Source organism: Syngnathus floridae, chromosome 12 (genome assembly GCF_059516105.1).
Source record: "Syngnathus floridae isolate MCC-2025c chromosome 12, RoL_Sflo_1.0, whole genome shotgun sequence".
Classification (NCBI taxonomy): domain Eukaryota; kingdom Metazoa; phylum Chordata; class Actinopteri; order Syngnathiformes; family Syngnathidae; genus Syngnathus; species Syngnathus floridae.
Window position 1 is genome coordinate 10,180,473 of NC_142424.1, and position 27,732 is coordinate 10,208,204.

Consider the following 27,732-nt stretch of genomic DNA (forward strand, 5'->3'; position numbering starts at 1 on the left):
ATTTGCAGTTCGGTCATCAATAACAACGACTTGAGAGTCAGGTGATCTACATAGAGAAGTACTAACATCAATTCTTGAATTCATTGGTCAATATTACACCGTTTCTTTTATTCGGACTATAACGACTAAATAGTGTAACTTTTATTTTCAGTTATTCCCCTGATACGCCCTTGTAATGTTGAAGTCTATGGGACGACATTTGATAGGAGTCAATTAATTGTCCCCTAGTGTTTTGCATCAAGTTCGCGCCGCTCACATTGACAGAGGCATTTGTTGCTCAACTCCGTTTCTGTTACAGCCCTCCTGCTGTGATTGGGTTGTAATATTCACTGACACCCCCACTTGCCTCTCCTCCGTCCCTGCCTCCCAAGCACGCACACGACACACGGGCGCGCGCGCACTCACACTAACACACGTTGCGTGGCGCATGCATCCCTTTTGCAGACTTCAGCGCATGGAGCCAACTCAAGCTGTCGTTGGATAGAGGCGCAGCGTAGCTCCAGACGCGGCTTTGTTCGCCCTGTACCCGTGTGCATCTCTTGTGGAAGGAACTCCATGCCTCCTCACTACCTTCTCGTCCGGAGATTGTGCGCTCTGTCCTTGCCCAGTCGCTGATTCGGAGCCGCAGACGCGAGGATCGGACAGCACGAACACAAGGCTTTTAAAACTGGACATTAGTCGATTCACTTTTTCAAAGATTTTTTTTTCCCCGTGGAACATCTGGCGCTATGACGAAGTTAATGATGAATTTGCTCAGGATATTTTTTTTTTGTCCAAACCTGAGATGCTACGGTAGGCCACCATTTACAATTTATTTGAAGAAAAACTGATGGTCTCTGCATCTAGTAGAATAATACTAGGTTCCTCCTACAAGAGAGTCAAGACAATGATAGCCAAAAGTTTCTTAAATGTGATTCCTCTTTACTTGGGAAACATTAAGAACAGTTTAAAATGTTTCTCCTACCGCCACTTGAATATTTCAAGTTTGAAATACAAATCCTACCGAGTGGGGTGTGTTCCCTATCGCGGTCCTTTACCAAGTAAACGCTTTTATTGTTGACATGCGTTTCTAGCGCTTTTTTTTTTAGGATATTCTTGTGTCGGCCTTGAACGGGCACTGTGTTGTTGTCATGTTAATTGCACGCATAGCTCCAGGTGATTTCTATTCTTTGTCCTGCCATGTTAATTCGTTTATCCTCTGGGGGTGGGGGTGGCGGGGCTTGGTGTCGTGCAGAGATTTCCTGTTTTAGGGTTTAAGGACTCACCATTTGGTATGAAGTGAAAGGAGCATGGGATGGGAGCAGGGCTTGGAGGTCCAATAGCACCCCTCCCCCTTTATGCCCTTTTAGTTGTGAAAGTAGCAGTTCTTTCAATGACCATATATCTCAATGAGCTGAGGTTTACTGACTACAAAGAGTGGATATTAAGGTGCACAAGGTTAGAAGATCAAATTAAGACTCCTTTGTTGACATTGTTGACTTGGTGTTCGCACAGTTGACCACATTCATCACTTCACAGTACCAGTATAATCCATACTCTGATGGTGGTTGACCCGATTTGTTTGAATTTTGGTTTTGCACAAAGAATATAATTGACACTTATCATGGAAAAATGACTTATTTTTGCTTTTAAAAGAATTTTCTTGTGTATCTGGAGTATCCAGGAGTGTAGAAAAGTGTAATATTTCCCTCCAGGTGCTGCAGAGATACTGTTATAATCCAATTTTATACTCTGAACAGATTTCTCTGTTTTCTATGAAGTTTTTTTTATCTATTACATCACATCCGTAGGGGCAGGACAAACCAAACAAGGTAATGGGTGTTGCCAAACGAAGATCCGAGTAATCCGCCATGTTTAAAACAACTCTGTCTTGTTTATAACTCGGTGAGACTTTTGTAGTACAAACAACTGAAGGATGCCGAAGTGGAGCGATCATAATGTTCCGTTGCATTGCACAACATCAGAACTTCTTTAAGGTTCTGATGTTGTGCAATGATAAATGTGGACTGATGCATCCAACAACAGAATATTTTGATCCCTCCACTTCAGCATCCTTGAGTTGTTTGGACTACAAAAGTCTCACCGAGTAATAAACAAAGCGGATTCGTCTTAAACATGGCGGAATCTGTCATGTTTATGACTCGGATTTCCGTTTGGTAACACCCATTACCTTGTTTGGTTCGTTCCACCCCAACAGATGTGATGTAATAGATAAAAAAATTACTGGACAACTAACATGTATGATCTGCAACAGCAACATTTATTTCAAAAACACTGAACAGATCAAATAAGGCATCTCCCACTAGCCTACTATAAAGAGGACTGAGATTCGACAAGTAGGAAGGTCTCAATACCGAAGAGTCAGGGAGACAACAAGATCTCACTTACCCTCTTATATATCAAATAGTTACCTGGCCAATATACTATTTTGACACTTGCTAAAAACACCACAATTTTCTTTTTGACCGCGTCCGTCAGGATGGTGAGTGGATTTATTTACGTGACAACTCGATTTTAGTGGACTCTAAATCTTGATTTATGCTTGATGAAGAAAATGACGTTTCAGCAACCGCGCCCCTCCATGCGGCATTCTTATGAGCCAAATTTCCGGACCCTGTACCTGCCGAGATTTCTAATCCACGCAGAAACTCCCTTACAGAAAACATGAGTTTGCGGAACCAATTAAATTCGTAAGTAGATCTACCACTGTAAAGCGTTATCCCTTTTGGTGTTGACATTGAACCTCTCCCAAGTTAAATTGAGACACTGTGAGATTTGTGAAAATGTTAATTTTAAAAATATTTACAATTACCGTATTGGCCCGAATATAAGACGACCCTGATCATAAGACGACCCCCTCTTTTTCAAGACTCAAGTTTGAAAAAAGACTTTTTGAACACCAAATGTAATTTTTATACAGAAAACGATTACATCTGAAACAAATGATTATAACAGTATATTCGAGAGAAAAAGCATGTTATTTTGCCTCATTCAAATCATGCAAAAACTGCCTATCACATCTTAATATCTGAACATTTAAATATGTAAACTAAAGTGCAATCACATTTGTAAATGAATGGCTTGTTTTTTAAATATAAATAAACCAATCTACTGTGATAAAACAACAAAATTGCAATAACTGCATTATCAAAGTGAAGTCAAACTGTAACTGTAGTCTTGAAACAAATCTGAATAAAGAAAAACACTGCAATAAAATAATGCAAACTGGCACACGTTTGGTCGTAAGGATGTGAGAGCAGGTGTGTGTGTAGTGTACATGGGTGAGTCTTTGGGTGTGTGAATGTGATTCTTGTGTGTGTGATTGTTGTATGAAGGGTGTGTGGGGTGTGTGTGTGTGCGTGCGTGTGTGTGTGTGTGGTTCTGCAACAGACAGAAATACAGCACGTAAGTCAACGCTCAACTTCTGACGTCACACAACACTAGTAGATGGCACACATTGCATAACTAACTGCGCGTAACGGTTCCGCGATACTAAATAACCATGAAGGAAATACTCTCGGCAACACACCAATCATAAGTCATCGAGACAACAAAATACATTTGCTGGCGACTGTTAGTCGCCGTGCCACTGCGTAACGGCTACTCGTACGATGCGAGGCAAACTTAAAGGAGCGCACCGGAGCTGTTAATTAAACGACGCACACACGAAGCAAACCGCGATCGGACAAACGGCACAACAGTGAACAGTAGTAACAATGAAATGTATATACTCACTTTGTGACACACACGATCACAGCAACATACTCAGTCGATACCAGCAACCTTTAACTTACCGCTGTGCACAAGTGAATGGGTATAATGTCTAGACCCCGAATGTAAGACGACACCCACTTTTTCAGTCTTATTTCAATGCAAAAATCATCGTCTTATATTCGGGCAATACGGTACATGTGCTCAAAATCCTCAAGTAAATCTGTGAGAATGATTTGAATGTCAAGTACATAAACTGAAAGTAGAGCAGTTGAAACAAGTTAAAAGTCAAAGAAGCTGTGGCCAAAAAGTGGAAGGTAATTAATAAGTAGTCACTACAACATGACTCACCCAGTTGGCTTTCTGAGTTGGGGAGAGCTGCTGGTGGTTGAAATGAGGCCCTTCCTTTACTGTGGAGGGTGTTTAAGGAGAGAGAACACTACTATCCCTGTAATCATATGGAACCAAACCCTTTCGGGAATAAACCAGCCCCTGGGCACAGTATTTATATGCTTTATAAATAATAAGAAAAAGCTGCATATCATTGTTAAATTAACAAAAGAGAAATAACTAACATGTTACTTAGCCATAGATGCATCCTGGCAGTACGAAAAAAAGCAAGTCACAGTCATCTTGTTAAACTGTCTGTCTCTTGTAAAACTGAGTGACGTCATGTATTCTTTCAAGGAGGGTTGTCTCGCTTTTAACGATTATCATGTCATAAACACTTGGACATTTGGAAATGCTTTCTAGTTGCATGCTAAGTCTAGTTTCCACATCCTGGTATTACATTTGTCCTCACAGCTGGTTGTAGTGATAATTTCATGCAAGTGTCTGAATGAAGCATGCAAATGACTTGATCACATATCAAAAGACTATTCTTTTTTTTTTGCAGAATGCATTTGAATTACTGTATATTAAAAAAATCTTACTATATTATAAAAACGTGTGCTTTTTTTCTAGACCATTGAAATGCTTGCAATACCCAGCCACACAAACACAATCATGACAACATCCAGATGTAAATATTGTACCTGGAAATAAAAGCTCATGTTCACATTTAGCTGTTCAACCCAAATATCTTAAATTTCCTGCAAAAATTAAGGCATTAGTCAAGAAAAAAACAACAACAATTTGGATTACAATTATGGGATAAAGGCAGTTTGGATGACAACATATGAGGAAGTGACTCACGCTGTTATAATCACCAGCTCATTTGATGTAGACTCAACTTATTTTAATAAATACACCCGCAATGATGCAAGTTTCTGCAGTTCAATGCATGGTATAAACTGACCACATTGTTCAGAGACAGGACAAGACATTTTGAGATCATAACTGATAATGATTTCACCAAAGGGCAGTATTTGTTCAATGTTACAAAGAAGAGAAGCAAATGTAAGTGAGTCCATAGCTCTAGTACAGGGGTGTCAAACTAATTTTTTTCGCGGGCCGCATTGTAGTCATAGCTTCTTTCGGAGGGCCATTATGACTGTCAACCCAAATAAATGTATGAGCACCTCATATTGTATACAGTAAAAGCTACAAAACAAACTGACAAATAACCCGTTTTCAAATCAGATGAGTGAAAACTGGTCAAATATTTAAAAAAGTATGTATTGTTAAGAGTGAAGACAATTTGCAATTCTAGTAATGACACACGAATTTGATGCACAATTTGTCTTCGCGGGCCACATAAAATGATGTGACGGCCCATATCTGGCCCCCGGGCCTTGAGTTTGACACCTGTGTTCTAGTAGAAACAGTCAAGCCTACAGGTTTTGTTTTTTTTCCCCCACCTCAAGGTTTTTTGTTTTCTTTTAAGCTCATAATGAGTTGTCTTCCTTCACGACACAAGTCTTGGGTAGTTCCACTTAATGTTGAACATTTTTCAATGTTGTGCATGAATGGGGTTGTCCAACTGAGTTCCAGACAGACAAAGAAACAAGTCATGGGCGAAAACATAACCTCTTTGGACAAGGCAATAAAATGGATTCATTCTGAGCTCAATATAACAACGAATCTGTGCTGCTAGAATATTGCTGGCATTTCCAGCAGTGTGACACTGGCTCAACGTGACTCTACTTGCCTTTTCAGTTTTTTAACTGGATCAAATGATGGATGGAATCTGCTACCAAGGCCTCTTTTATGACATGCCATATTTCCATGATTCCAACTTACACATGAGCTGAATTTGTTAAAAAAAGAAAAAATGAATAACTTTGTAAACTCAACACTCATCATTTGAGTTTTTCTTTTTTATTTAGGGGTTCGTCTGACCGTTGCTGCTCTATTTCAGCTGCAGGGTGTCTTGCTCACAAGGTTTCATTATCATTAGTCGCAGAGCATCGTCATTTGGGCTACAACAGCCAAGGGTTTGTTCTTTGTTGCTCTGGTTGCTTGCTGATGACAAGCCTGCCAATCCTGAGTGTGAAAATAGTTGAAGTTAGAATAGTTGGGGTGCTTTTGCGTTGACATACCCACAATGATTACAGCTTGTGATAGCCCCAAAAATAAATCTATATTTATGCTATTAAATACAAATGTGTTTGAGAGCAGGATCCCATGGCATCAATTCAAACACTCTATCAAGTTTCCACACAGTTCTGGCATGGGATAGCTAAATCCGTTGTCACTCGCGCGAACTGGAAGCCGTGGTTGACGGGCTGTCCTCAGACTGCTGAGGGCCGGGGACAAGGCTTTCAGAGCGGGGGATGAGGCTGGCTTGAGGACAGCGAGGGCCGACCTGTCCCGGGGCATCAAAGAAGCGAAGAAGGCGTTCTCGTGCAAGGTCTCCACCCACTTCAAGGACAGCAAGGACGCATGTAGCCTTTGAGCCCGCGCCGAGGAGCTGTGAGGGCGACGTCCGTCTGCTGAACGATCTGAACCGCTTCTTTGCTCGCTTCGACGCCCAGAACAGCACTTGCCCACTGAAGAACACCCCCCCCCCCCACACGTGCAGCCCCTGTGCCTCTCTGCCGACGGTGTGAGGAGGGCGCTTGCCGCTATTGACACCCGTAAGGCGGCGGGCCCTGACAACATCCCGGGTCGAGCGCTGAAAGACTGCGCTGGGGAGCTGTCGGGTGTCTTCACGGACATCTTTAACGTTTCCCTGCAGCAGGCCATCGTCCCCTCGTGTTTCAAGGCTGCCACCATCGTTCCTGTGCCGAAGAAACCTGCACCGTCCTGCTTCAATGACTACCGCCCCGTGGCACTGACGCCCATCATCATGAAGTGCTTTGAGCGGCTTGTCATGGAGCACATCAAATCCGTTCTCCCCCCCACCATTGAGCCTTTCCAGTTCGCGTACCGTGCCAAGCGGTCCTCTGAGGATGCCATCTGCTCTGCCCTCCACTCGGCCCTCACCCACCTGGAGAGAAAGGACTCATATGTGAGGTTGCTGTTTGTGGACTTCAGCTCTGCCTTCAACACCATTGTGCCGCAGCGACTCATCTGCAAACTCGACGAGCTGGGCCTCAGTACCTCCCTCTGCAACTGGTTACTGGACTTCATCTGTCAGAGGCCTCAGGTGGTGCGTGTTGGCGACAAAATCTCCGCCAGCATCGCGCTGAGCACGGGGGCCCCCCAGGGCTGCGTGCTCAGTCCATTGCTCTTCACCCTGCTGACGCATGATTGCACTGCGACCTACAGCGACAACCGCATAGTGAAGTTTGCTGACGACACGACTCTGGTGGGTCTCATCACGAAGGGCGACGAGACTCGGTACAGGTCGGAAGTTGACCTTCTGACCACGTGGTGCAGGGACAACAACCTCCTGCTGAACGTCAACAAGACCAAGGAAATCGTTGTTGACTTCCGGAAGGGTCACACAAAACACCTGCCGCTGATCATTGACGGTGCTGTGGTGGAGAGGGTGAGCTGCACCAAGTTCCTGGGGGTGCACATCAGTGAGGACCTCTCCTGGTCCGAAAAGGCCGCGTCACTGGCAAAGAAAGCTCAGCGCCGCCTGTACTTCCTGCGGAAGCTCAGGTGTGCATGTGCTCCTCAGGCAGTCCTGTCTACATTCTACTGTGGCACCATTGAGAGCGTCCTCACCAGTTGCATTGCTGTCTGGGGTGGCAACTGCACTGAACAGAACTTGAAGGCCCTGCAGCGCATAGTGAATACGGCTGGTAAGATTATTGGTGCTTCGCTCCCCTCCCTGAAGGACATTTACACCTCCCATCTCGCCCGCAAGGCAACCTCGATTGCGAGAGATGTGAGTCACCCGGCTCACTCTTTGTTTGACCTTCTGCCCTCTGGGAAGAGGTACAGAAGCCTGCGCTCCCGCACCACCAGACTCGCCAACAGCTTCTTTCTCCAGGCTGTTAGGACCCTGAACTCGCTACCCCCTTCTGCGTAGCGTGCGGCACTGTTGCGCTATTTTCTGGAATGTCTGCTGTACGCGCACTTGCTCCTTTTTTTGCTCCTCTATTTATTTATTTATTGTGTTATTTATTCATTATTTATTCAGCACGCTGTTGTTATACTTGTTTACTTGTTTGTTTGTTGTGGGCCATGTCTTGTCACCGTGGGATAGGGGGGAACGAAATTTTGGTTTCTTTGTGTGTCTTTGGCATGTGGAGAAATTGACAATAAAGCTGACTTGGACTTTGACTTTTTTTTACTTTGATCTTACATGCTTGGTAAAATCTGACTTACACAAGAAGTCTACACACTCTCAAATGTGTCTCTAATTGAGAACAAATTGCTGTTTGCAGGTTATGTTTTTTTTTTGTTACCATGTAGTGGAAAGTTACTCCCGCAGACTGCTGTATGTGTTTGGATTATAATGTGTTTGTCTTGAGACTTGGTGAAGTGGCATGTGGCCTTTCACCAAGGCCATTCCCGTATACAACGTTCCTTGTATATGTATACAAATGATAACTCTCATGAGTCGAGGGACCCCCCGCACTGCTGCTCGTCTTATCGGATGAGCTGGTGTAGAACATATTCTCTTTCCAACCTCTCATTATGTATGTGTGGCATGTTTTTGAATGTTTATGATATCTTGACAGTACTGTCACAACTGAGCATATATCCATTAAATAATTGCTAAAAGATAACCCAATCGTACATAAAAGATGAAAAAAAATCAAAGCTACCAATAAGAAAAAGTATTTGCCACCTAAACCTCATATCACCCTGGAAATATTTTGGCCCGTGCTTTTGGCCCAGAATTGCTTTCGTTCAGCAACATTGGAGGCTTTTAAAGCATGAGCAATCCTTTTAAGGTCATGTATTTTAATCAGGTTCAAGTCCAGACTTTGACAATCATTCGTTCATTCGTGGAAGTTTTTGACTTCTATTTGATTAAAACTCACTTTTGAGATTTAGCAGCCATCTATAAGGCTGGATGCTCTCTTCCATAGTACGGGAAACCAATAAATAACTTTGTCAACAGGGTGGGGGGTGCTGGTGAGGTGTACTGGAGGCCCACCCTCAGGTGAATGCATTCCAGAATTTGGATTCCAAACGCCAATACTCAAGAAGTACAAAACAGTCCCTTTTTTACGAGCCTATATTTGATGCAAAACCATTTTGTTCTTTCTCATGAGAATGAGCCACTGCGCCCTCAATCTGAATTTTACTTTGGAATAGAATAGTAGGTTTCCAGGAAAAAAGAATTACTTTCATTAATGAGATACCTGTATACCTATGTAGTATGTAAATATGCACATTCGATTTTCAACGAGGCCAAAATCTGAACACCTTGCATACAAATACTGATAATAAAGAACATTTAGGAAATAGGGAGCTTGCAAAACATTGGCTTGTTTGTATAGTTTTACATTTTATTTGTGGGCAGGAGACACACTAAAACCAAAATGTTTTTTGTTTCAAATGAATAACATAAAAATTTTCATAAAATCTAAAATGTGCTTATTTCTAATAATGACAGTGCAACCCATCCCAGTATTTTTGCTCCAATATTTTGGTGGATACATGTCTCAGAAACATAACCTCTTTGTAACTAAAGCAATCAGGAGGTAACTAAAGCTCCTGGTCATCTAAGTATTGGAGTGGAACGAGAACTGTACCACTTTTCTTTCATAGTCATCACAGACAAGAAAGACTATTACTGGGGTAGTCCTACAACCAAACCGCAATATAGATAACAATTTTCTCGTGAACTATGAAATGGGTCCGTGCAGCAGCGTGCAATGAATGAGTCAAAGAGCGGTTGAACATGAGGTTTTGACAGGCATCTCAGAAACCTAGAATGAGTGGTCCATTTTGAGTAAGGGGGAAATAACTGTTAAAGTGATCTGAAAGGGAATGAATGAATGAATGAATGAATGAATGAATGCCATCGAAAGAAATCCAAACTATCGAGAACTAACAACAAGGTAAATGATGTTACAATTTACCATAAATGACACCCTTTTTCAGGCATGCATAAATCATTCTGATTTGTGAAATGAGTCATGCTATGAGGGAAATAAATTTGAAGCCCTTTTAACATAGAAGGAAGTTGGGAGCAAACAAAAAATGGTGCTTTAGTACAGACTATGTTTTGTCAATCTGGAAATGTAGCAGAGGTTAAGAAGCATCAGAAGTGAAAGACAGCCATCTATGCCCCCCTGTGTATTGACAGCAATAGTCACTGTTGTGCTGCTGTGTTGCCATGCATGTTATTCTCACATCATCAAGTTCTATATGAAGGCTCAGGGCAAAGCTAAGGACAGGTTAATTCAATCAACAACACTGGAACAGAATTGCAATTTCCAAATGTTTAAAGCATTCCAAGTGGGCAATTTAGCAGCGTGCAATGAATGAGTCAAAGAGCGGTTGAACATGAGGTTTTGACAGGCATCTCAGAAACCTAGAACGAGTGGTCCATTTTGAGTAAGGGGGAAATAACTGTTAAAGTGATCTGAAAGGGAATGAATGAATGAATGAATGAATGAATGAATGAATGAATGAATGAATGAATGAATGAATGAATGAATGAATGAATGCCATCGAAAGAAATCCAAACTATCGAGAACTAACAACAAGGTAAATGATGTTACAATTTACCATAAATGACAGCCTTTTTCAGGCATGCATAAATCATTCTGATTTGTGAAATGAGTCATGCTATGAAGGAAATAAATTTGAAGCCCTTTTAACATGGAAGGAAGTTGGAAGCAAACAAAAAATGGTGCTTTAGTACAGACTATGTTTTGTCAATCTGGAAATGTAGCAGAGGTTAAGAAGCATCAGAAGTGAAAGACAGCCATCTATGCCCCCCTGTGTATTGACAGCAATAGTCACTGTTGTGCTGCTGTGTTGCCATGCATGTTATTCTCACATCATCAAGTTCTATATGAAGGCTCAGGGCAAAGCTAAGGACAGGTTAATTCAATCAACAACACTGGAACAGAATTGCAATTTCCAAATGTTTAAAGCATTCCAAGTGGGCAATTTAGGAGACAGAGATTGAGGTTCCCTTTCGCTCGCTGTCATCACAAAGTCAAAGTCAAAAGTCAAAGTCTGCATTATTGTCAATTTCTTCACATGCCAAGACACACAAAGAGATCGAAATTACGTTCCCACTATCCCACGGTGACAAGACATAGTTCACTATGTACATACAAGTAAACAACACACGAAAAATAAAACAAGAAGGCACAATCAATGAATAAATAAGAGTGATGAATAAATAATAAATAAACAAATAACACAATAAATAAGTACAGGACGCTACGCAGAAGGGGGAAGAGAGTTCAGGATCCTAACAGCCTGGAGAATGAAGCTGTGGGTGAGTCTGGCGGTGCGGGAGCGCAGGCTCCTGTATCTCTTACCAGAGGGCAGAAGATCAAACAAAGAGTGAGCGGGGTGACTCACATCACTCACAATCTTGGTCGCCTTGCGGGCGAGATGGGAGGCGTAAATGTTCTCTTAAGGCATGGGTAGGCAACTCCGGGCTTCATGTTAATGGACATGCTTTCCATGACCTATTTATGGGACTTTTGCCCCTGCCAACATGGTTGCCACATATGTCCAATCTTTCATTCTCTATGATGGGAGTGGCATATCTCTTAGTTTGCTCCAGTCTTACAGTAAATCTCTGGCAACAGTGGCAGAACCAGCAAGTACGCGTACGAGTCTCTGTCTGTTGTTTGTGCCACAGCACCAGTAAACAACAGCGACCAATTCTGGAACTAACAGACTTTGATAATTATTGTACAAAGGGGTGTTGTAAGTGGACTGGCACCTTGTTGATGACCCCTTCAGTAGATGATACATGAAAACGTGTTTTGCATCTAAGTGTCTCTGTAAAATGCTGGCAGAGGATAAAGATTATATGAATATTGTTATATTGTTGGTCTACATGTGTTGCTGCGCCATTTATTTAAGTACTTGTTGCTTAACTACTGAAGCATCTTTATTAAAGTTAAGTTAAAGTCCCAATTATCGTCACACACATCTGGGTGTGGTGAAATTTGTCCTCTGCATTTAACCCATCCCCGTGTGATTTTGATCCATCCCCTGTGGGAGAGGGGGGCAGTGAGCAGCAGCGGTGCCGCACTCGGGAATCATATGGTGATATTGTACTACACCAGTGGTTCCCAAACTTTTTCAGACTAGCGCCCCCTTGGCTCCCCAGTGAATTCCTAGCGCCCCAGGGGGGGCGGTACCGCCCACTTTGGGAACCACTGTACTACACTATGAAATTTCATGGGGCCCGGCCGGGCACAGCCCGAAAGGGAAACATGGGTCCCCCTTTCCATGGGCTCACCACCTGTGGGAGGGGCCAAAGGGGTCGGGTGCATTGTGAGCTGGGCGGCGGCCAAAGTTAGGGACCTTGGCGGTCCGATCCCCGGCTGCAGAAGCTGGCTCTTGGGACATGGAATGTCACCTCTCTGGCTAGAAAGGAGCCCGAAGTGGTGTGCGAGGCAGAAAAGTTCAGACTAGATATAGTCGGACTTGCCTCCACACACAGTTTGGGTTCCGGTACTAGCCCTCTTGAGAGGGGCTGGACTCTCTTCCACTCTGGAGTTACCCACAGTGAGAGGCGTCGAGCAGGCGTGGGTATACTTATTGCCCCCCAGCTGGGCGCCTGTACATAGGGGTTCACCCCGGTGAACGAGAGGGTAGCCTCCCTCCGCCTTCAGGTGGGGGGACGGGTCCTGCCTGTTGTTTGTGTCTATGCACCAAACAGCAGCTCAGAGTACCCACCCTTCTTGGGGTCCCTGGAGGAAGTGCTGGAGAGCGCTCCTTCTGGGGACTCCATTGTTCTACTGGGTGACTTCAATGCTCACGTGGGCAATGACAGTGAGACCTGGAAGGGTGTGATTGGGAGTTCTTAAAGGCTCTGGATGTTGTGGGGCTGTCATGGCTGACACGCCTCTACAACATTGCGTGGACATCGGGGACAGTGCCTCTGGATTGGCAGACTAGGGTGGTGGTTTCCCTCTTTAAGAAGGGGGAGCGGAGTATGTGTTCCAATTACAGGGGAATCACACTCCTCAGCCTCCCTGTTAAGGTCAATTCAGGGGTGCTGGAGAGGAGGGTCCGTCGGGAGGTCGAACCTCGGATTCAGGAGGAGCAGTGTGGCTTTCGTCCTGGCCGTGGAACAGTGGACCAGCTCTACACCCTTGGCAGGATCCTTGAGAGTGCATGGGAGTTCGCCCAACCAGTCCACATGTGTTTTGTGGACTCAGAGAAGGCGTTTGACCGTGTCCCTCGGGAGGTTCTGTGGAGGGTGCTTCGGGAGTACGGGGTGCCGAGCCAACTGATAAGGGCGGTTCTGTCCCTGTATCACCGATGCCAAAGTTTGGTCCGCATTTCCAGCAGTAAGTTGGATTTGTTCCCAGTAAGGGTTGGACTCCGCCAAGGCTGTCCTTTGTCACCGATTCTGTTCATAATTTTTATGGACAGAATTTCTAGGCGCAGCCGAGGCGTTGAGGAAGTCCGGTTTGGGGACCGCAGCATCGCGTCTCTGCGTTTTGCAGATGACGTGGTGCTGTTGGCTTCTTCAGGCCGTGATCTCCAGCTCTCACTGGAGCGGTTCGCAGCTGAGTGTGAAGCGTTCGGGATGAGGGTCAGCACCTCCAAATCCGAGTCCATGGTCATCGGTTGGAAAAGGGTGGAATACCCTCTCCGGATCGGGGATGAGATCCTGCCCCAAGTGGAGGAGTTCAAGTAACTTGGGGTCTTATTCACGAGTGAGGGGAGGATGGAGCGCGAGATCGACAGGCGGATCGGTGCAGCGTCAGCAGTAATGCGGACTCTGTACTAGAGATGCACCGATCCGATATCTGGATCGGATATCGGCCCCAATATCAACAAAATAGATGGATCGGGTATCGGAAAATGCAGCCGATCTGTGAGCCGATCCTTTCCTTAATCTATTGGGACGTGGGCTACGTCATACGTCAGCAGCACGTGTGCCACATCCCACGAGAGTTTTCTAAACAAACGCAAACATGAAGCGAACGAAAGAGTCAGCTGTGTGGAGATATTTTAAACTGAACACGCCAACTAGTTCGACGGCAGTTTGTAATGTCTGCAAAGCTAATGTTGCCAGGGGTGGTGGTAGTACTGCCAGTTATAGTACTACCATTTTAATTAAGCATCTCCAGAAACACCATGCAACGGAGCACCAGGAGTTCCAGCAGTTGAGCAGATCTAAGGGAGCGGGAGGTGGAACTACACGGCAGTTAACGTGAGCAGATGCACTGCAAAGACGGGAGAAATTCCCAGGCAATAGCGCAAAAGCTATGAGAATTACTGAGAAAGTGCTGGAATTCATGGTTTTGGATGGACAACCGATGAGTGTTGTTGAAAACGAGGGCTTCCGACGTTTACTTGAGCACCTAGAGCCACGGTACAATTTGCCATTGCGCAAGTATTTTTCTGAGACCGCACTGTCAGAAATGTATAAGAAAGTGTGCGAACACATGTTTACATTGCTTGATTATTGTATTTGACCAAGTCACTTGTTTATTCTCTTGTCCCGATGCTATATTTTATTTTTCCACATGTAGAGGTATGTAGCTTGTTAAATCAACCATAATATCGGATCGGTATCGGGTATCGACCGATACGCAAAGCCACGGCATCGGTATCGGTATTGAAACTGATAAAAGCCGGATCGGTGCATCTCTACTCTGTACCGGCCTGTCGTAGTAAAGAGAGAGCTGAGCCAAAAGGCAAAGCTCTCAATTTACCGGTCGATTTACGCTCCTACCCTCACCTATGGTCGTGACCGAAAGAACGAGATCCCGGATACAAGCGGCCGAAATGAGTTTTCTCCGCAGGATGTCCGGGCTCTCCCTTAGAGATAGGGTGAGAAGCTCGGTCATCCGGGAGAGACGCGGAGTAGAGTCGCTACTCCTCCACGTTGAGAGGAGCTAGATGAGGTGGCTCGGGTATCTCATCAGGATGCCTCCTGGACGCCTCCCTGGGGAGGTGTTCCGGGCATGTCCCACCGGTAGGAGACCCCGGGGACGACCCAGGACGCGCTGGAGAGACAATGTCTCTCAGCTGGCCTGGGAACGCCTTGGGATCCCCCGGGATGAGCTGGATGAAGTGGCTGGGGAGAGGGAAGTCTAGGAGTCCCTCCTAAAGCTGCTGCCCCCGCGACCCGACCCCGGTTGAGCAGAGGATGGATGGATGGATGGACTATGAAATTTCACACGATGTCAGGTGGCTGAGGTCAAAGAGTTCCGGTCACACCACTTATTTAAAAAGAAAAAAATTAAATTGTTTTTTTTTTTTTTTTTTTTTTACTATGGCAGTGTGGGGTGTAGTGTTAGAAAAAAAGAGTAACATGATGATTTGACCTTTTTTCTCCATCGCTTTACTTTGAAGTGTCAGTTGAAAAGATGATGTTCTGGAAGCTGCATTCCTTGAAATTAAGTTAGGTTGTAAATGCTCTAAGTTTCATTTCATTTGTGTGTGGGGCCATGTGTTTAAATAGGGGAATTAGAGGCATTAATGTTGTGCAATTTTGTCGCTTTATGAAGTACAATTCATTTACTGTCATTGCGTCACAGGCATAGCATGCCACTCCATAATCGTGGAATTGAAAAACATAGCAACCTTGTCAAAATTTGACAGAGTTAGGAGGGGAAAATACAGGTATGTGTTAAAGGGCGTAAAAGTAAAAAGTTGTCTGAAAAATACAGCATGAATTAAAGTACTTTTCACTGGTTGTTAATCATGACCGGGTGTGAGCCATCATTCAAGATAACAAATCAGAAGGCTTTAGTTGAGTTTGTATGGTGTCTAACTTTGAATTGATTTCTAATGTACCAAAATTTGGTAGACCTCCATTACAAAATGGACGTGTTTCTTTGATACAACACTACTGCATTGCATCACAAATTTATGTGGGAAAGAGATGATATAGCCAGAAAGAGGGCAACTAGTTTCCAAAATAAACCTGGCGGGCGATTGTAAAAGTTATGCTCAGTCTGGCACATTGATTACAAGAAAATCTATTGAACCGCAACTGCTGCAAACAGTGATTCATACTTTTAAGCAAACAATGTTTCTTGCCAAACTATTTCTTTTAAAAAGTTTACAGTCCATTATTTTAATGAAGCTATATCATCCGGTTATGAAAACACTACTGCTTTGGAACCATCTAAGCCAGACCTGGGCAAATTACGGCCCGCGGGCCACATCCAGCCCTTTGTGCGTCCTTGTCCGGCCCGCATGAGGCCAATCGTAAATTATATTTGATTACTACTTAATTTAAAAAAATATATTAAAAAAAAATAGTGTCGTGCGTGCAATACAACTGTTTTGCTTTTATTTTGAAAGGCGTCGCACTTCCGTGTATGTGAGCTGTGCGTGAAGGTGAATAGTGCGAAGTAATGCTGCCCGAGAAATGTGTGCTGACCCTCAGAAAAGAAAAGTTGACAAGGAGCGCCGTGTTTTCAACAAGACATGGACTGCCAAGTATTTCTTTACAGAAATGAACGGTAAAGCCGTGTGCCTGATTTGTGGTACACAGGTCGCTGTGTTTAAAGAATATAATTTGAGTCGCCACTACACGACCAAGCATGAGAAAAAATACATCTGTCTGATAAACAGGGCGCATCAGAGGCTGATGCATTGCTAGCAAAACTGCAAGCCCAACAAGGACTTTTTATCAAACTTCACACCCAGAGATGGAGCGGCTTTGTCATTTGAGGAAAAGTTAAAGAAGTTAAGAATAAATTGTACTGATTAATGATTTTTGTTTTTTTATTTGACCTTTACACCACAATTTCACATAGCTTAAATAAATATAAACTGAATAATTGTATTCTTCTAATTACCAGTACCAACTATTTAAAATAAATAATTTAGTGCATTTTACAATGGAAGAAAATTGAGCAGGTTTAAGTTATCGTAGGTGTGGCCCTCTGACACAACTCAGGTTTTTCATGTGGCCCCTTGCAAAAATTAATTGCCCACCCCTGATCTAAGCTAATCTTTTGAGATTCTCATTGCACTAGCTAGTTGCACCAAAGCTTGAGCGTCTGACTTCAATGTTTCCTTTGGTTTTGAGTTTGAGTGCATTGGCTTTGATAACCTGCAGCTGTTTCACCTGTCTTGTACAATCTGCCCAACTCTGCACAAACTCACATTTATACATCATCCACCGTACTTTTAGCAGAGTCCCCCATTTCAGTCCCTTCCTGATAGTATTCATACAGTACATCCTGCATGACCGTGGGAGTCATCTCTCATGAGATAGAGGAATAGAGTAATTGAATGTTGATAGCGTTATTGAAGGGTGTCTGTAGTGCTATCATACAGCACCCTTTACTTTGTTATTATCTCTTTAATTTATCACTAGTCTGTTCAAACCTAAAATTGACTCTATCATACAGTATTGCAAGACGGTCTGGTCGCTTCAAGTGGTAACATTTCTAAATATCTTAGTAAATGAACATGAAATAGACTTCTACATGTATCTACAAACAAAAATCACAGCAAAGATTTTCCTGTTGGTACGAGTAGCCTCTATTGTGATAAACGGCTGTATGTTGACGTGTCTTGGGTCTGGTAATCATTATAGTCCTGTTTCTGGGAATAATTAGAGCAAAGCATGGTGTACCCGTGGGTTGGGCTCAGTGTGAATTAGATGCGAGACAGAATAGCCTGTGTGAGCACACTAACACAACATAACCTATGTTGAGGATTAGTTTGGGGTTTAAGAAGTCTCTTTATAGATGTTTTGTTTCAGTACCAATAGCATAACATACTGTACTATCTGTAATGTTATAGAGCCTGTCAGCTTTCACCCCACGATGCATTGTTCGCAGGACTTCTCTCGATTGTATATAAAAAACAAAAAAGAGAATCATCAGAAATCTTCAATAGAGACAGCCCTACTTCAAACAGATGGGCCAGAGCCGATATGCCAGTAGTTCTTAACCTGGGTTCGATCGAACCCTAGGGGTTCGGTGAGTCGGCTTCAGGGGTTCGGCAGAGCTGGTATGTCATTCCCACCCCTCCCCCCCACGCGGATGGCCGAACACACCCGAATGTCGTGTAAATTCGCGATAACACATATCTGAACTGGTCTTGCAAAGGCAACAGCAGAAGTCACGCTGATTTGCTGGTATGTCATTACCCCCCCTAAAAAGGGGTTCGGTGAATGTGCATATGAAACTGATGGGGTTCGGTACCACCCCTAAAGAGGGGTTCGGTGAATGCGCATATGAAACTGATGGGGTTCGGTAACAACCCCTCCCTAAAGAGGTGTTCGGTGAATGCGCATATGAAACTGATGGGGTTCGGTACCTCCAAAAAGGTTGAGAACCACTGCGATATACGAATGTCAAAGAAATATAGGCAGACGTGCTATCCACAAGGTCTTAGTTGAAGTCTGATTCATTTCTTTCATGAAATGAAATGCTTGCTTGATATGTTGTCAAATGTTTAAAGGCTGTTTGATTCATAAATTGCCTGGATTATTTCTCAAGATGTGGTACATAAATTGCATGAGGTGAAAGATGAGGGCCCATTTCTCTGAGCTCCATTCATATACTTTCAAGGTCAAAGTCAGTTAAAGCTCATGTAAAAATACCATAATTTAGGCAGAAATGTCAGAATAGTTATTGATCAAGTTCATTTGAATGTTTGTTTCTCAGAGGAAGAAGAGACTCTTTGGTTTGGCCGGGCTCCAACATGTGTCTGGCCATCGTTTCCATCAGAAGATATTTGGAGCCATGGGCAATGTTGTTGAGTCTGTTCATAATTATCCTGTTTAAACGTCCCAGGATGTGTGCTCATGTTTTACGGCACATACTTACCTACCTGTGTAACAGAGCTAAGAAGTGCTTTGTATTTTGTATATGATTAGATGCCGACCGCTCACACATTCCATTTTAACCTAATTAATGTTGGGGGTGGGGTGCAGTTTGGTGCAGTTTGGTGCAGTTTGTCTTGATGCTGCTTTTCTCAGGTGTTGTAACCACAAATGAAAACAGATTCTTCATCTTGAAAATGCAATTTTCACTTTGTGGTTGTTGATGTGTGGGCATAAAACCTACCTTAAAAGAAAACCTCTTACTACTATTCAAAGAAACTGACACTGAGCCACCTCCTTAAAACCTGCCTATCTGTAAACACTTTCTGCTTTTGTATATTTAGAACCATATTCAAAAACATATTCCGAGCTCAAAGACAAACACATATGCTTTGAATTGTTGACTAAGCCACTCATCCAAGAGGGTCCATAAGTTCTGAACAGCAGTGGAAAAATAATGACCTCATGCCCTTCATGCTGTAATATCAATACCACACAATGGAAAGTTGAGCAGCAAAGTTGAGCAGCAAACTCTGTATGACTTGTGCTCAATTTTGACTAATCCACCCTTCCTCCCAGTCAAAAAGAATTCTTATTTGTAGTGGGCATAAAACCTACCTTAAAAGAAAACCTCTTACTACTATTCAAAGAAACTGACACTGAGCCCCCTCCTTAAAACCTGCCTATCTGTAAACACTTTCTGCTTTTGTATATTTAGAACCATATTCAAAAACATATTCCGAGCTCAAAGACAAACACATATGCTTTGAATTGTTGACTAAGCCACTCATCCAAGAGGGTCCATAAGTTCTGAACAGCAGTGGAAAAATAATGACCTCATGCCCTTCATGCTGTAATATCAATACCACACAATGGAAAGTTGAGCAGCAAAGTTGAGCAGCAAACTCTGTATGACTTGTGCTCAATTTTGACTAATCCACCCTTCCTCCCAGTCAAAAAGAATTCTTATTTGTAGTACAAAAGAAGTTGAAGTGTTCATGTAAATCAGTGGTTCCCAAAGTGGGCGGTACCGCCCCCCTGGGGGCGGTGGAAAGATCTGGGGGTAGGGGGGCGGTGAGGACGAAGGGGGCGGTAGGGGGCGGCAGTCCGAAGTCAGAAGTTGAAGGGGGCGGTAGGGGGGCGGCAGTCCGAAGTCAGAAGTTCGAACGTTTGTTTGACGACACATGTGCAGTAGGACGAGTCAGTCGACGGGGATGGGGGGGGGGGGGGGGGGGGGGGGGACGGACGACGATTTGTACACAACATGTGCGGTGGGACGAGTCAGTCGACGGGGAGGGGGGGGGGCGCCAGGAATTCACTGGGGAGCCAAGGGGGCGCTAGTCTGAAAAAGTTTGGGAACCACTGAAGGTAGACCCAGGAAAACACATTACCTTGAATTAGTAGTTTAATTTATACAGTGGTGTGAATAGCAAGGGGCATAGACACAACCGCCAATAATTCACACTGCTTCTAATTACAGTAATCCCTCGTTTATCACGGATAATTGGTTCCAAGACTACCTGCGATATGTGAAAATCCGCGTAGTGTCACCCTCTCATTTATGACATACATAAATTTTTGTGTATCTATAAGTGTATATTAAACCATATACATATGTTATCATTAGAACATTAAATAATAGTTTCAAACACGTAAATACAGTATTTTTTGGACTAAAAGTCGCTCCAGAATATAGGTCGCATTAGCCATAAAATGCAGAATAACGTGAAAAAAAACCCCATAAGTTGCTCCGGAGTATGAGTCGCATTTTGGGGGAAATTTATTCGACAAAATCCAACACCAAGAACAGACATGAACGAGCAACAACAGGCTAAACGATAGGTATGCTAACGTGACATAAACACAAACGAAGAGCTGAGAACGGGCCTGACGTAACATTCAGAGTTGTTCGAATAACTATTACACAAATAACACGGTTATAAAACCATCTGTGTCACTCCTAATCATTAAATCCATCGACCGTCCTTTATGTCAACACTGCCGGCCGGGTGCGCGCCGTTGACGGCGCTTGCACTTCAAAATATTACACGGGCCCAGGTAACGATATATAAATTATATATCAAATAACTATTATATAAGGAATAATATTATCAAACCATCTGTGTCACGCCAAATCATTAAATCCATCGATCAAATTCCTCCTCCTTTGTCAACAACATCGCGCGTGCGCCCTGACGTCAGCCTCGTTGTTATTCCACAGATCTAGTATATAACTATATTGTAGCATTAACAAAGTACAAGGAAAGACGTGGGTTTGGTAAACGGCTCTTTATTTAACAAAACAAGAGTTCAACGAGCCAACATCTACTAAACTGTAACGTTAAAAACATACAAGTTGCTACACGAAATAAAATATATCAAATAACTATAACATAAATAATTGACCGCCACACGGCCCCAAGCACCGGCGTGGACTTACATCTCCGGAGGTGGCACTTCCAGCCACGGAGGTTGAAGAGAGCTCCATAGAATAGGACCGGGTGTGCGTAAAAGCCATGTCCGAGCCCCATCCACCGTCCCCGGACAGCCACCCGGCCGAGCGCCGGCCCCCGACTTCCATCCACGGAGGTGAAAGAGAGCTCCCTAGAGTAGGACCGGGCGTGCATAAAAGCCATGTCCGAGCCCCATCCACCGTCCCCGGACAGCCACCCGGCAGAGCGCTGGCCCCCGACTTCCATCCACGGTGGTGAAAGAGAGCTCCGTAGAGTAGGACCGGGCGTGCGTAAAAGCCATGTCCGAGCCCCATCCACCATCCCCGGACAGCCACCCGGCCGAGCGCCGGCCCCCGACTTCCATCCACGGAGGTGAAAGAGAGCTCCGTAGAGTAGGACCGGGCATGCCTAAAAGCCATAATAGTTTTTCAAACCTTCTGTGTCACTCCAAATCATTAAATCCTTTAAACTGTTCATCCTCCGTGTCACTCATAAACAAAGCCGCTAATGATGCCGGTAGTACGTAGAGCCCTTCGTCATCCCGTGATCGAATCTTTGTCCTTTATGTAAACAACCGCCACGCCGCACCGCTGACGTCACTTGAAATTCAAATTACAGTAATCTCTTGCTACATTGCGGTTCATTTATCGCAGTTTCACTTTTGTTTTTGTTTTTTTTAATTTTGAAAATTTGTGAAAAATTTCACATATGTTGCTCCTCAGTGTAAGTCGCCCCCCCACCCAAACTATGAAAGAAATAACTCGATTTATAGCCCGAAAAATACGGTGCTATATTAATGCGTAGTATAAATGACATACAGAAATAATGTATAAATAATGTAAATATAAATATGATACGTGTGTGTGTGTGTGTGTGTGTGTGTGTGTGTATGTGTGTGTGTGTGTGTGTAACATATGTAGATGTAGCTAAAGTATACATACTGTGAATATGTTTTTAGAGCTCTTTTATTATTATAACAACTTTTTATAACAAGGTTAAGTTAAAAAGTTAAAGTACCAATGATCGTCACACACACATCTGGGTGTGGTGAAATTTGTCCTCTGCATTTAACCTATCCCCGTGTGATTTTGATCCATCCCCTTGGGGAGAGGGGAGCAGTGAGCAGCAGCGGTGCCGCGCTCTGGAATCATTTGGTGATCTAACCCACCAATTCCAACCCTTGATGCTGAGTGCCAAGCAGAGAAACAGTTGGTCCCATTTTTATAGTCCTTGGTATCACCCGGAAGGGGTTTGAACCCACAACCTTCCAGGCTCAGGGCGGACACTCTACCACTAAGCCACTAGGCTGTACAAGTGTAAGTACTGTATGTGTATATGTTTTTAGAACTCTTTTATTATAACATTTTTTTTATAAGGTACAACACTGTAAATGTTTTTAGAACTGTTATTATAAAACCTTTTTTTAAATAAAAAAGTACAAGTGCACGTACTGCAATTGTGTGGGCACTCCCTGCCTTCTGCTGGCATGTGGACAACTTTCATGTCATAATTCCTCAATTTAGTTTTATTTTGAATTTTTGATTTTGGGGGGGGGGGAAACTCCGCGATGTACTGTAGCCGCGATAAATTAACCGCGATGTAGCGAGGGATTACTGTACAATGAAACCTCCCGGGCCCCCAAATCTTAATAAGCAGAATCAGATAAAGAAAAAATACAACTAGGGAGAGTTTCCGCAGATATCCAGATAGCCCCCACCACCGCAAAAAAAAACAAAGGGTGGATTTGCGTATGCCTACCGACCCAAAAAAAATCCAACATCCAGATAGATAGATAGATAGATAGATAGATAGATAGATAGATAGATAGATAGATAGATAGATAGATAGATAGATAGATAGATAGATACTTTATTAATCCCAGTAATGGAAGTAGTGCATCCAAAAAAATATCTATAAAATGAATGGACTCAACTATTGGAAACCAATTACCTTATTGGCCAGAATATAAGACGACCCTGATTATAAAACGACCCCTTCTTTTTCAAGACTCAAGTTTGAAAAAAGACTTTTTGAACACCAAATTAAATATTTATACAGAAAACGATTCATCTGAAACAAATTATTATAACAATATATTCGAGAGTGTGTGTGCGTGTGCGTGCGGGTGTGTGTGTGTGTGTGTGTGTGTGTGTGTGCGCGCGCGCGCGTGTGTGTGTGGGTCTGCAACAGACAGAAATACAGCACGTAAGTCAACACTCAACTTCTGACGTCACACAATACTAGTAGATGGCACAAATTACATAACTAACTGCGCGTAACGGTTCCGCTATACTAAATAACCATAAATGAAATACTCTCGGCAACACAACAAGCATAAGTCATCGAGACAACGAAATACATTTGCTGACATTTGAGTGTACACTGCTCGTACGATGCGCCGGAGCTGTCAATCAAACGGCACGCACACGAAGCAAACCGCGATCGGACAAACGGCACAACAGTAGACAGTAATAACAATGAAATGTATATACTCACTTTGTGTCAAAGACACACATGATAACAGCAACATAGTCGATACCAGCAACCTTTAACTTACCACTGCACACAAGTGAATGGGTATCATTTCTAGACCCCAAATGTAAGACGACCCCCAATTTTTCAGTCTTATTTCAATGCAAAAAACATCATCTTATATTCGTGCCAATTCGGTAATCCACATTCATGCTGCAAATATCGGAATTTATTTTTAAAAAATCATGGCACAGTTCATTTTGTAAGTATTTTCATCCATCCATCCATTCTGTACCGCTTATCCCCACGGGGGTCACGGGTGTGCTGGCGCCTATCCCAGCAGTCATTGGGACACCCTGAACTGGTTGTCAGCTAGTCGCAGCATTTTCATCTATTTCATTTTATTTACATCATACAATTTCTAGAATGTATTCCTTAAAATCAGCATAAACCTGTGAATTTCAATTTGGCTAGTCGCAGCATTTTCATCTATTTCATTTTATTTACATCATACAATTTCTAGAATGTATTCCTTAAAATCAGCATAAACCTGTGAATTTCAATTTGAACTGTAAATCGGTTAGGCTGTGGATTAACCAGGTTAATTTAATAGTAGTAGTAGTAAAACCTGCACACGTATACACAAAGTGTAGCTCTTCTAAAGGTGAACATCAATAAGTAACAACCCCCTCAAAAAAGACACTCATCCAGGTGCAGAATAACAAAACACATCAGAACCTTCATGTACGTATACTATTTATTTGAGTCTGAGTCCAGCACAATACTCAAGATGCTGAACACTGTTACCAAGTTCACCACATTAGAGTATCTGCAAACATACTAAACCAACATTCGCTAAACAAGAGTGACGTGAACAATATTTGTTTGATTCAAATGTCTTGTGACCTTGTGTTAAGCAAAAAGTGGGCCAAACTATTTGGCTATCAGCTCCAGGTGCAGGCAGGCCTACTTAACAGCACTCTTGAATCTACAGGAAAAAAAGAAAACAGTACTAGAAAGCATGGAAAAACAGGTCTTGGTACTGGAGAGTACAATGTTTTGTGGCATTATAAGGACTAATCATTCTGTGACTTCAAGGTTGGTAAGATAGGCAGAACGCCTTCAGTAAATACGGTTGGTCATGAGTCTTTGAAAAGAAAATATGTTAACAGCAGACTTGACAAACTAATAACCTCTGCCTTTTAAAATTGCATTTGCCAAGTTAATCATAGATCTAGGATAGGAGAGGAAAGAAAGAAAGGTTGGAAGTAAAACGGTGGCTTTTTCTTACTGATCTTTTTCTTACTATGATGTGAACAAGTTGTTATCTATTCACATGGTACCTTTGAGCAAAACAGCACACTGAAGAGAATAGCCAAAATACTTTGGGTAAACTGTTCGTGGCACAAGACTATGCTTTCTTCATAACTCACCTTAGTTTGGTACAGCCTTATCAGGAAGCCAATAAAATGCAAATCTAGTTCTAGCTCATCACAGCCCTCTTCCTCTCATTTATTGTCTTGTCTTTGAGCTGCCAAATGGCCAAATATTTAAAGGGAAGTGGTTCCTTTTTATGGGATGGGTATTGTTGTTTTAACTCAGTCATGGAGATGGAGTTACCCTTGTCTAAGCTGCCTGTAGATTAAAACTAACATAGTGGGGAGATAGCATCAGACCAGTAAAGGGGAAATTCCTGTGCTTGCAAGTGGAACCATCTGACAAGCTAGAAAGCGCCATGACACAGACAGTATTTTCAGGAAGTCTGATTTACATGAGTGTTTGTGTCTAGATGATAAGAAGCAATGGAGCCTGTGAGAGAAAAAGAGTCCCATCTGGACACCATTTGTCTAGAAGGGGAACTTCATAATAACCATGTCTTAATGGACCTTGACTTTGAAGTCTCTAAGTGTGAGGACATCATTTGAAGCTGACCGACCTTTTTGTTCCTTTTTGCTCAACATTTGTGGCATGGTAAAGATTGTTTATTTGTTATAAAGTGTCTGTAAATGTCCAGAAATTTTGCAAAATGGGGAGTTTTACTGAGCACATTTTGTAAACATTCATAGTTGGACCATTTGGACAACCTAGAAAGGTTTGAATCATTGTGATGTATGACATTACTGTCATCATATGGCAGATGACCCCAGGGTTTACAATTTCAGTATTTATTCTGAAAGAATGACCAGCCTCAATGAAAGGCAAGAAGACAGAATGCAGAATTTACACCAAAGACTCAATCGTCATAACGGAAAACCATTTGTCTGGTATAGCCAGGTTCCGAACGAAAGAATGATGTCGTCTGACATTTTTCCATTGTGACAGACTGAGGTTAAAAGTAAGAGGAGACACTCATCCCTCCATGTTTTTAATTATTTGCCAAATAATGTTATCTTTAACAAATGTTAGAAACAAATAGAAGTGGGCAACATCAAAACAAATGTTCCAATTTAAAAACATAATTGTGTAAATAATAGTGATCTCAATATTGAACAAAATAATCGTAATCGTGATTTTTATCCACAATCGAGCAGCCCTAGCGCTCATAGATTTTTTTTAAAGAAATGTTACACTTAGCAAATTTGCAGATTACACTTGTTTTGTTTAAAAGAAAGTGGCACCCATGTGGCTGCCACTTTCTTTCTTTTTTTTTTTTATAAAAGTGCTCTCATCTTATTTCCCAAGTGTTATTTTATTTAGTTTCGGTTAACATGGTTAAGTTACCCTTCATTGTCCCAATGAAAGAGATGCTGCAAAACACTGAATATACTGCATACTGTAGACAGTATTATTCTCTGAAAACAAAACAATAATTGCTTAACTGTTTTGCCATGTAAGAGAGTAGCCCAAAAAATGGTTGAATAGGAGATCTGAACTATGAATATCCTGAGTTCCTGCCGCATTGTGTGCTTGCCTCAACATTATTGTGATTTGACCATCTTTCATCTACCCGAATTTGGAAGTCAACTCACAGGGCTGCAATTTACCGTATTTTCCGGACTATAAGTCACATTTTTTCTCATAGTTTGGCTGGGCGTGCGACTTGTACTCGGAGCGACTTATATGTGAAATTATTAACAAATTATTACTTGATCATTAACACATTACTTACTTATCACTTCTGTTTTTTTTCTTCTTCTTTATTATGCATTTTATGGCTGGTACTACGGAGTGATTTATAATCCAGAATACATTGTACACCCAAACTATTTATCTCCAAAATACTGATTCTTAAAGGCTACACTCCTCCCTCCCAAAAGTATTGATGATATACAGGTAGGTAATCTTCCCTTGTCTCATTAATAACCTTTAGCCACTGACCCCAGGGAGTAACATATTGGTCTAGAAAGTATATCCATTTGAAAAACATAAACCTAAAAGGGCATCAGGAGTGCGGCATCAGGAAATTAACCGAAACTTGGACCATTCAGCCCAATCATTGTAATTTGTCCGACTAACTAAAGTGAACAGAAAGATTTTTTGAGGCCTTGTGCAAAGTGTATGCATGGTATGTGGCCTCAGGGCAGATGAGATTCTTTTCACCTTGAGGTCATCAGATACACTGGCCCTTAGGTTTTATGGTGAGGGTCATAATTGCACATAGTGTAGAAGTTGTGGGCGTGATTCAGACTCCAGCCTTCCTGTGTTCGCCTATAGTTTGTGCGACTGGCTGGCAACCAGTTCAGGGTGGCCCTGCCTGCAGATTGGGACGCAGCTGATTTCGTACAGAAACCAATTGATTCGGGCAATTGTCTTTATTAAATACAGACTAATAGCCACCCCCCGTAAAGCCTCTACATAACAGGCTTTTTTCCCCCCAAAGATATCTACTCTCCCTACTAGGGTGGGCCACGG

The 27,732-nt window shown here is 42.8% G+C and overlaps 1 protein-coding gene across 2 annotated transcripts in view; it reads left to right on the forward strand.

Moving 5' to 3' along the window:
- The first annotated feature begins 344 nt into the window (after nucleotides 1-344).
- ror2 (receptor tyrosine kinase-like orphan receptor 2) overlaps nucleotides 345-27,732 on the forward strand; it is a 57,309-nt gene continuing 29,921 nt past the window's right edge. Inside the window, exon 1 of one of the 2 annotated variants that reach the window (XM_088393025.1) lies at nucleotides 345-792. In XM_088393025.1, the coding sequence (XP_088249151.1) occupies nucleotides 729-792 (64 nt within the window). In that variant the 5' untranslated portion in view covers nucleotides 345-728. Of the gene's footprint in view, nucleotides 793-23,469; nucleotides 25,852-27,732 lie in introns of those variants that run through there. The other variant, XM_088393026.1, reaches the window with a different exon arrangement.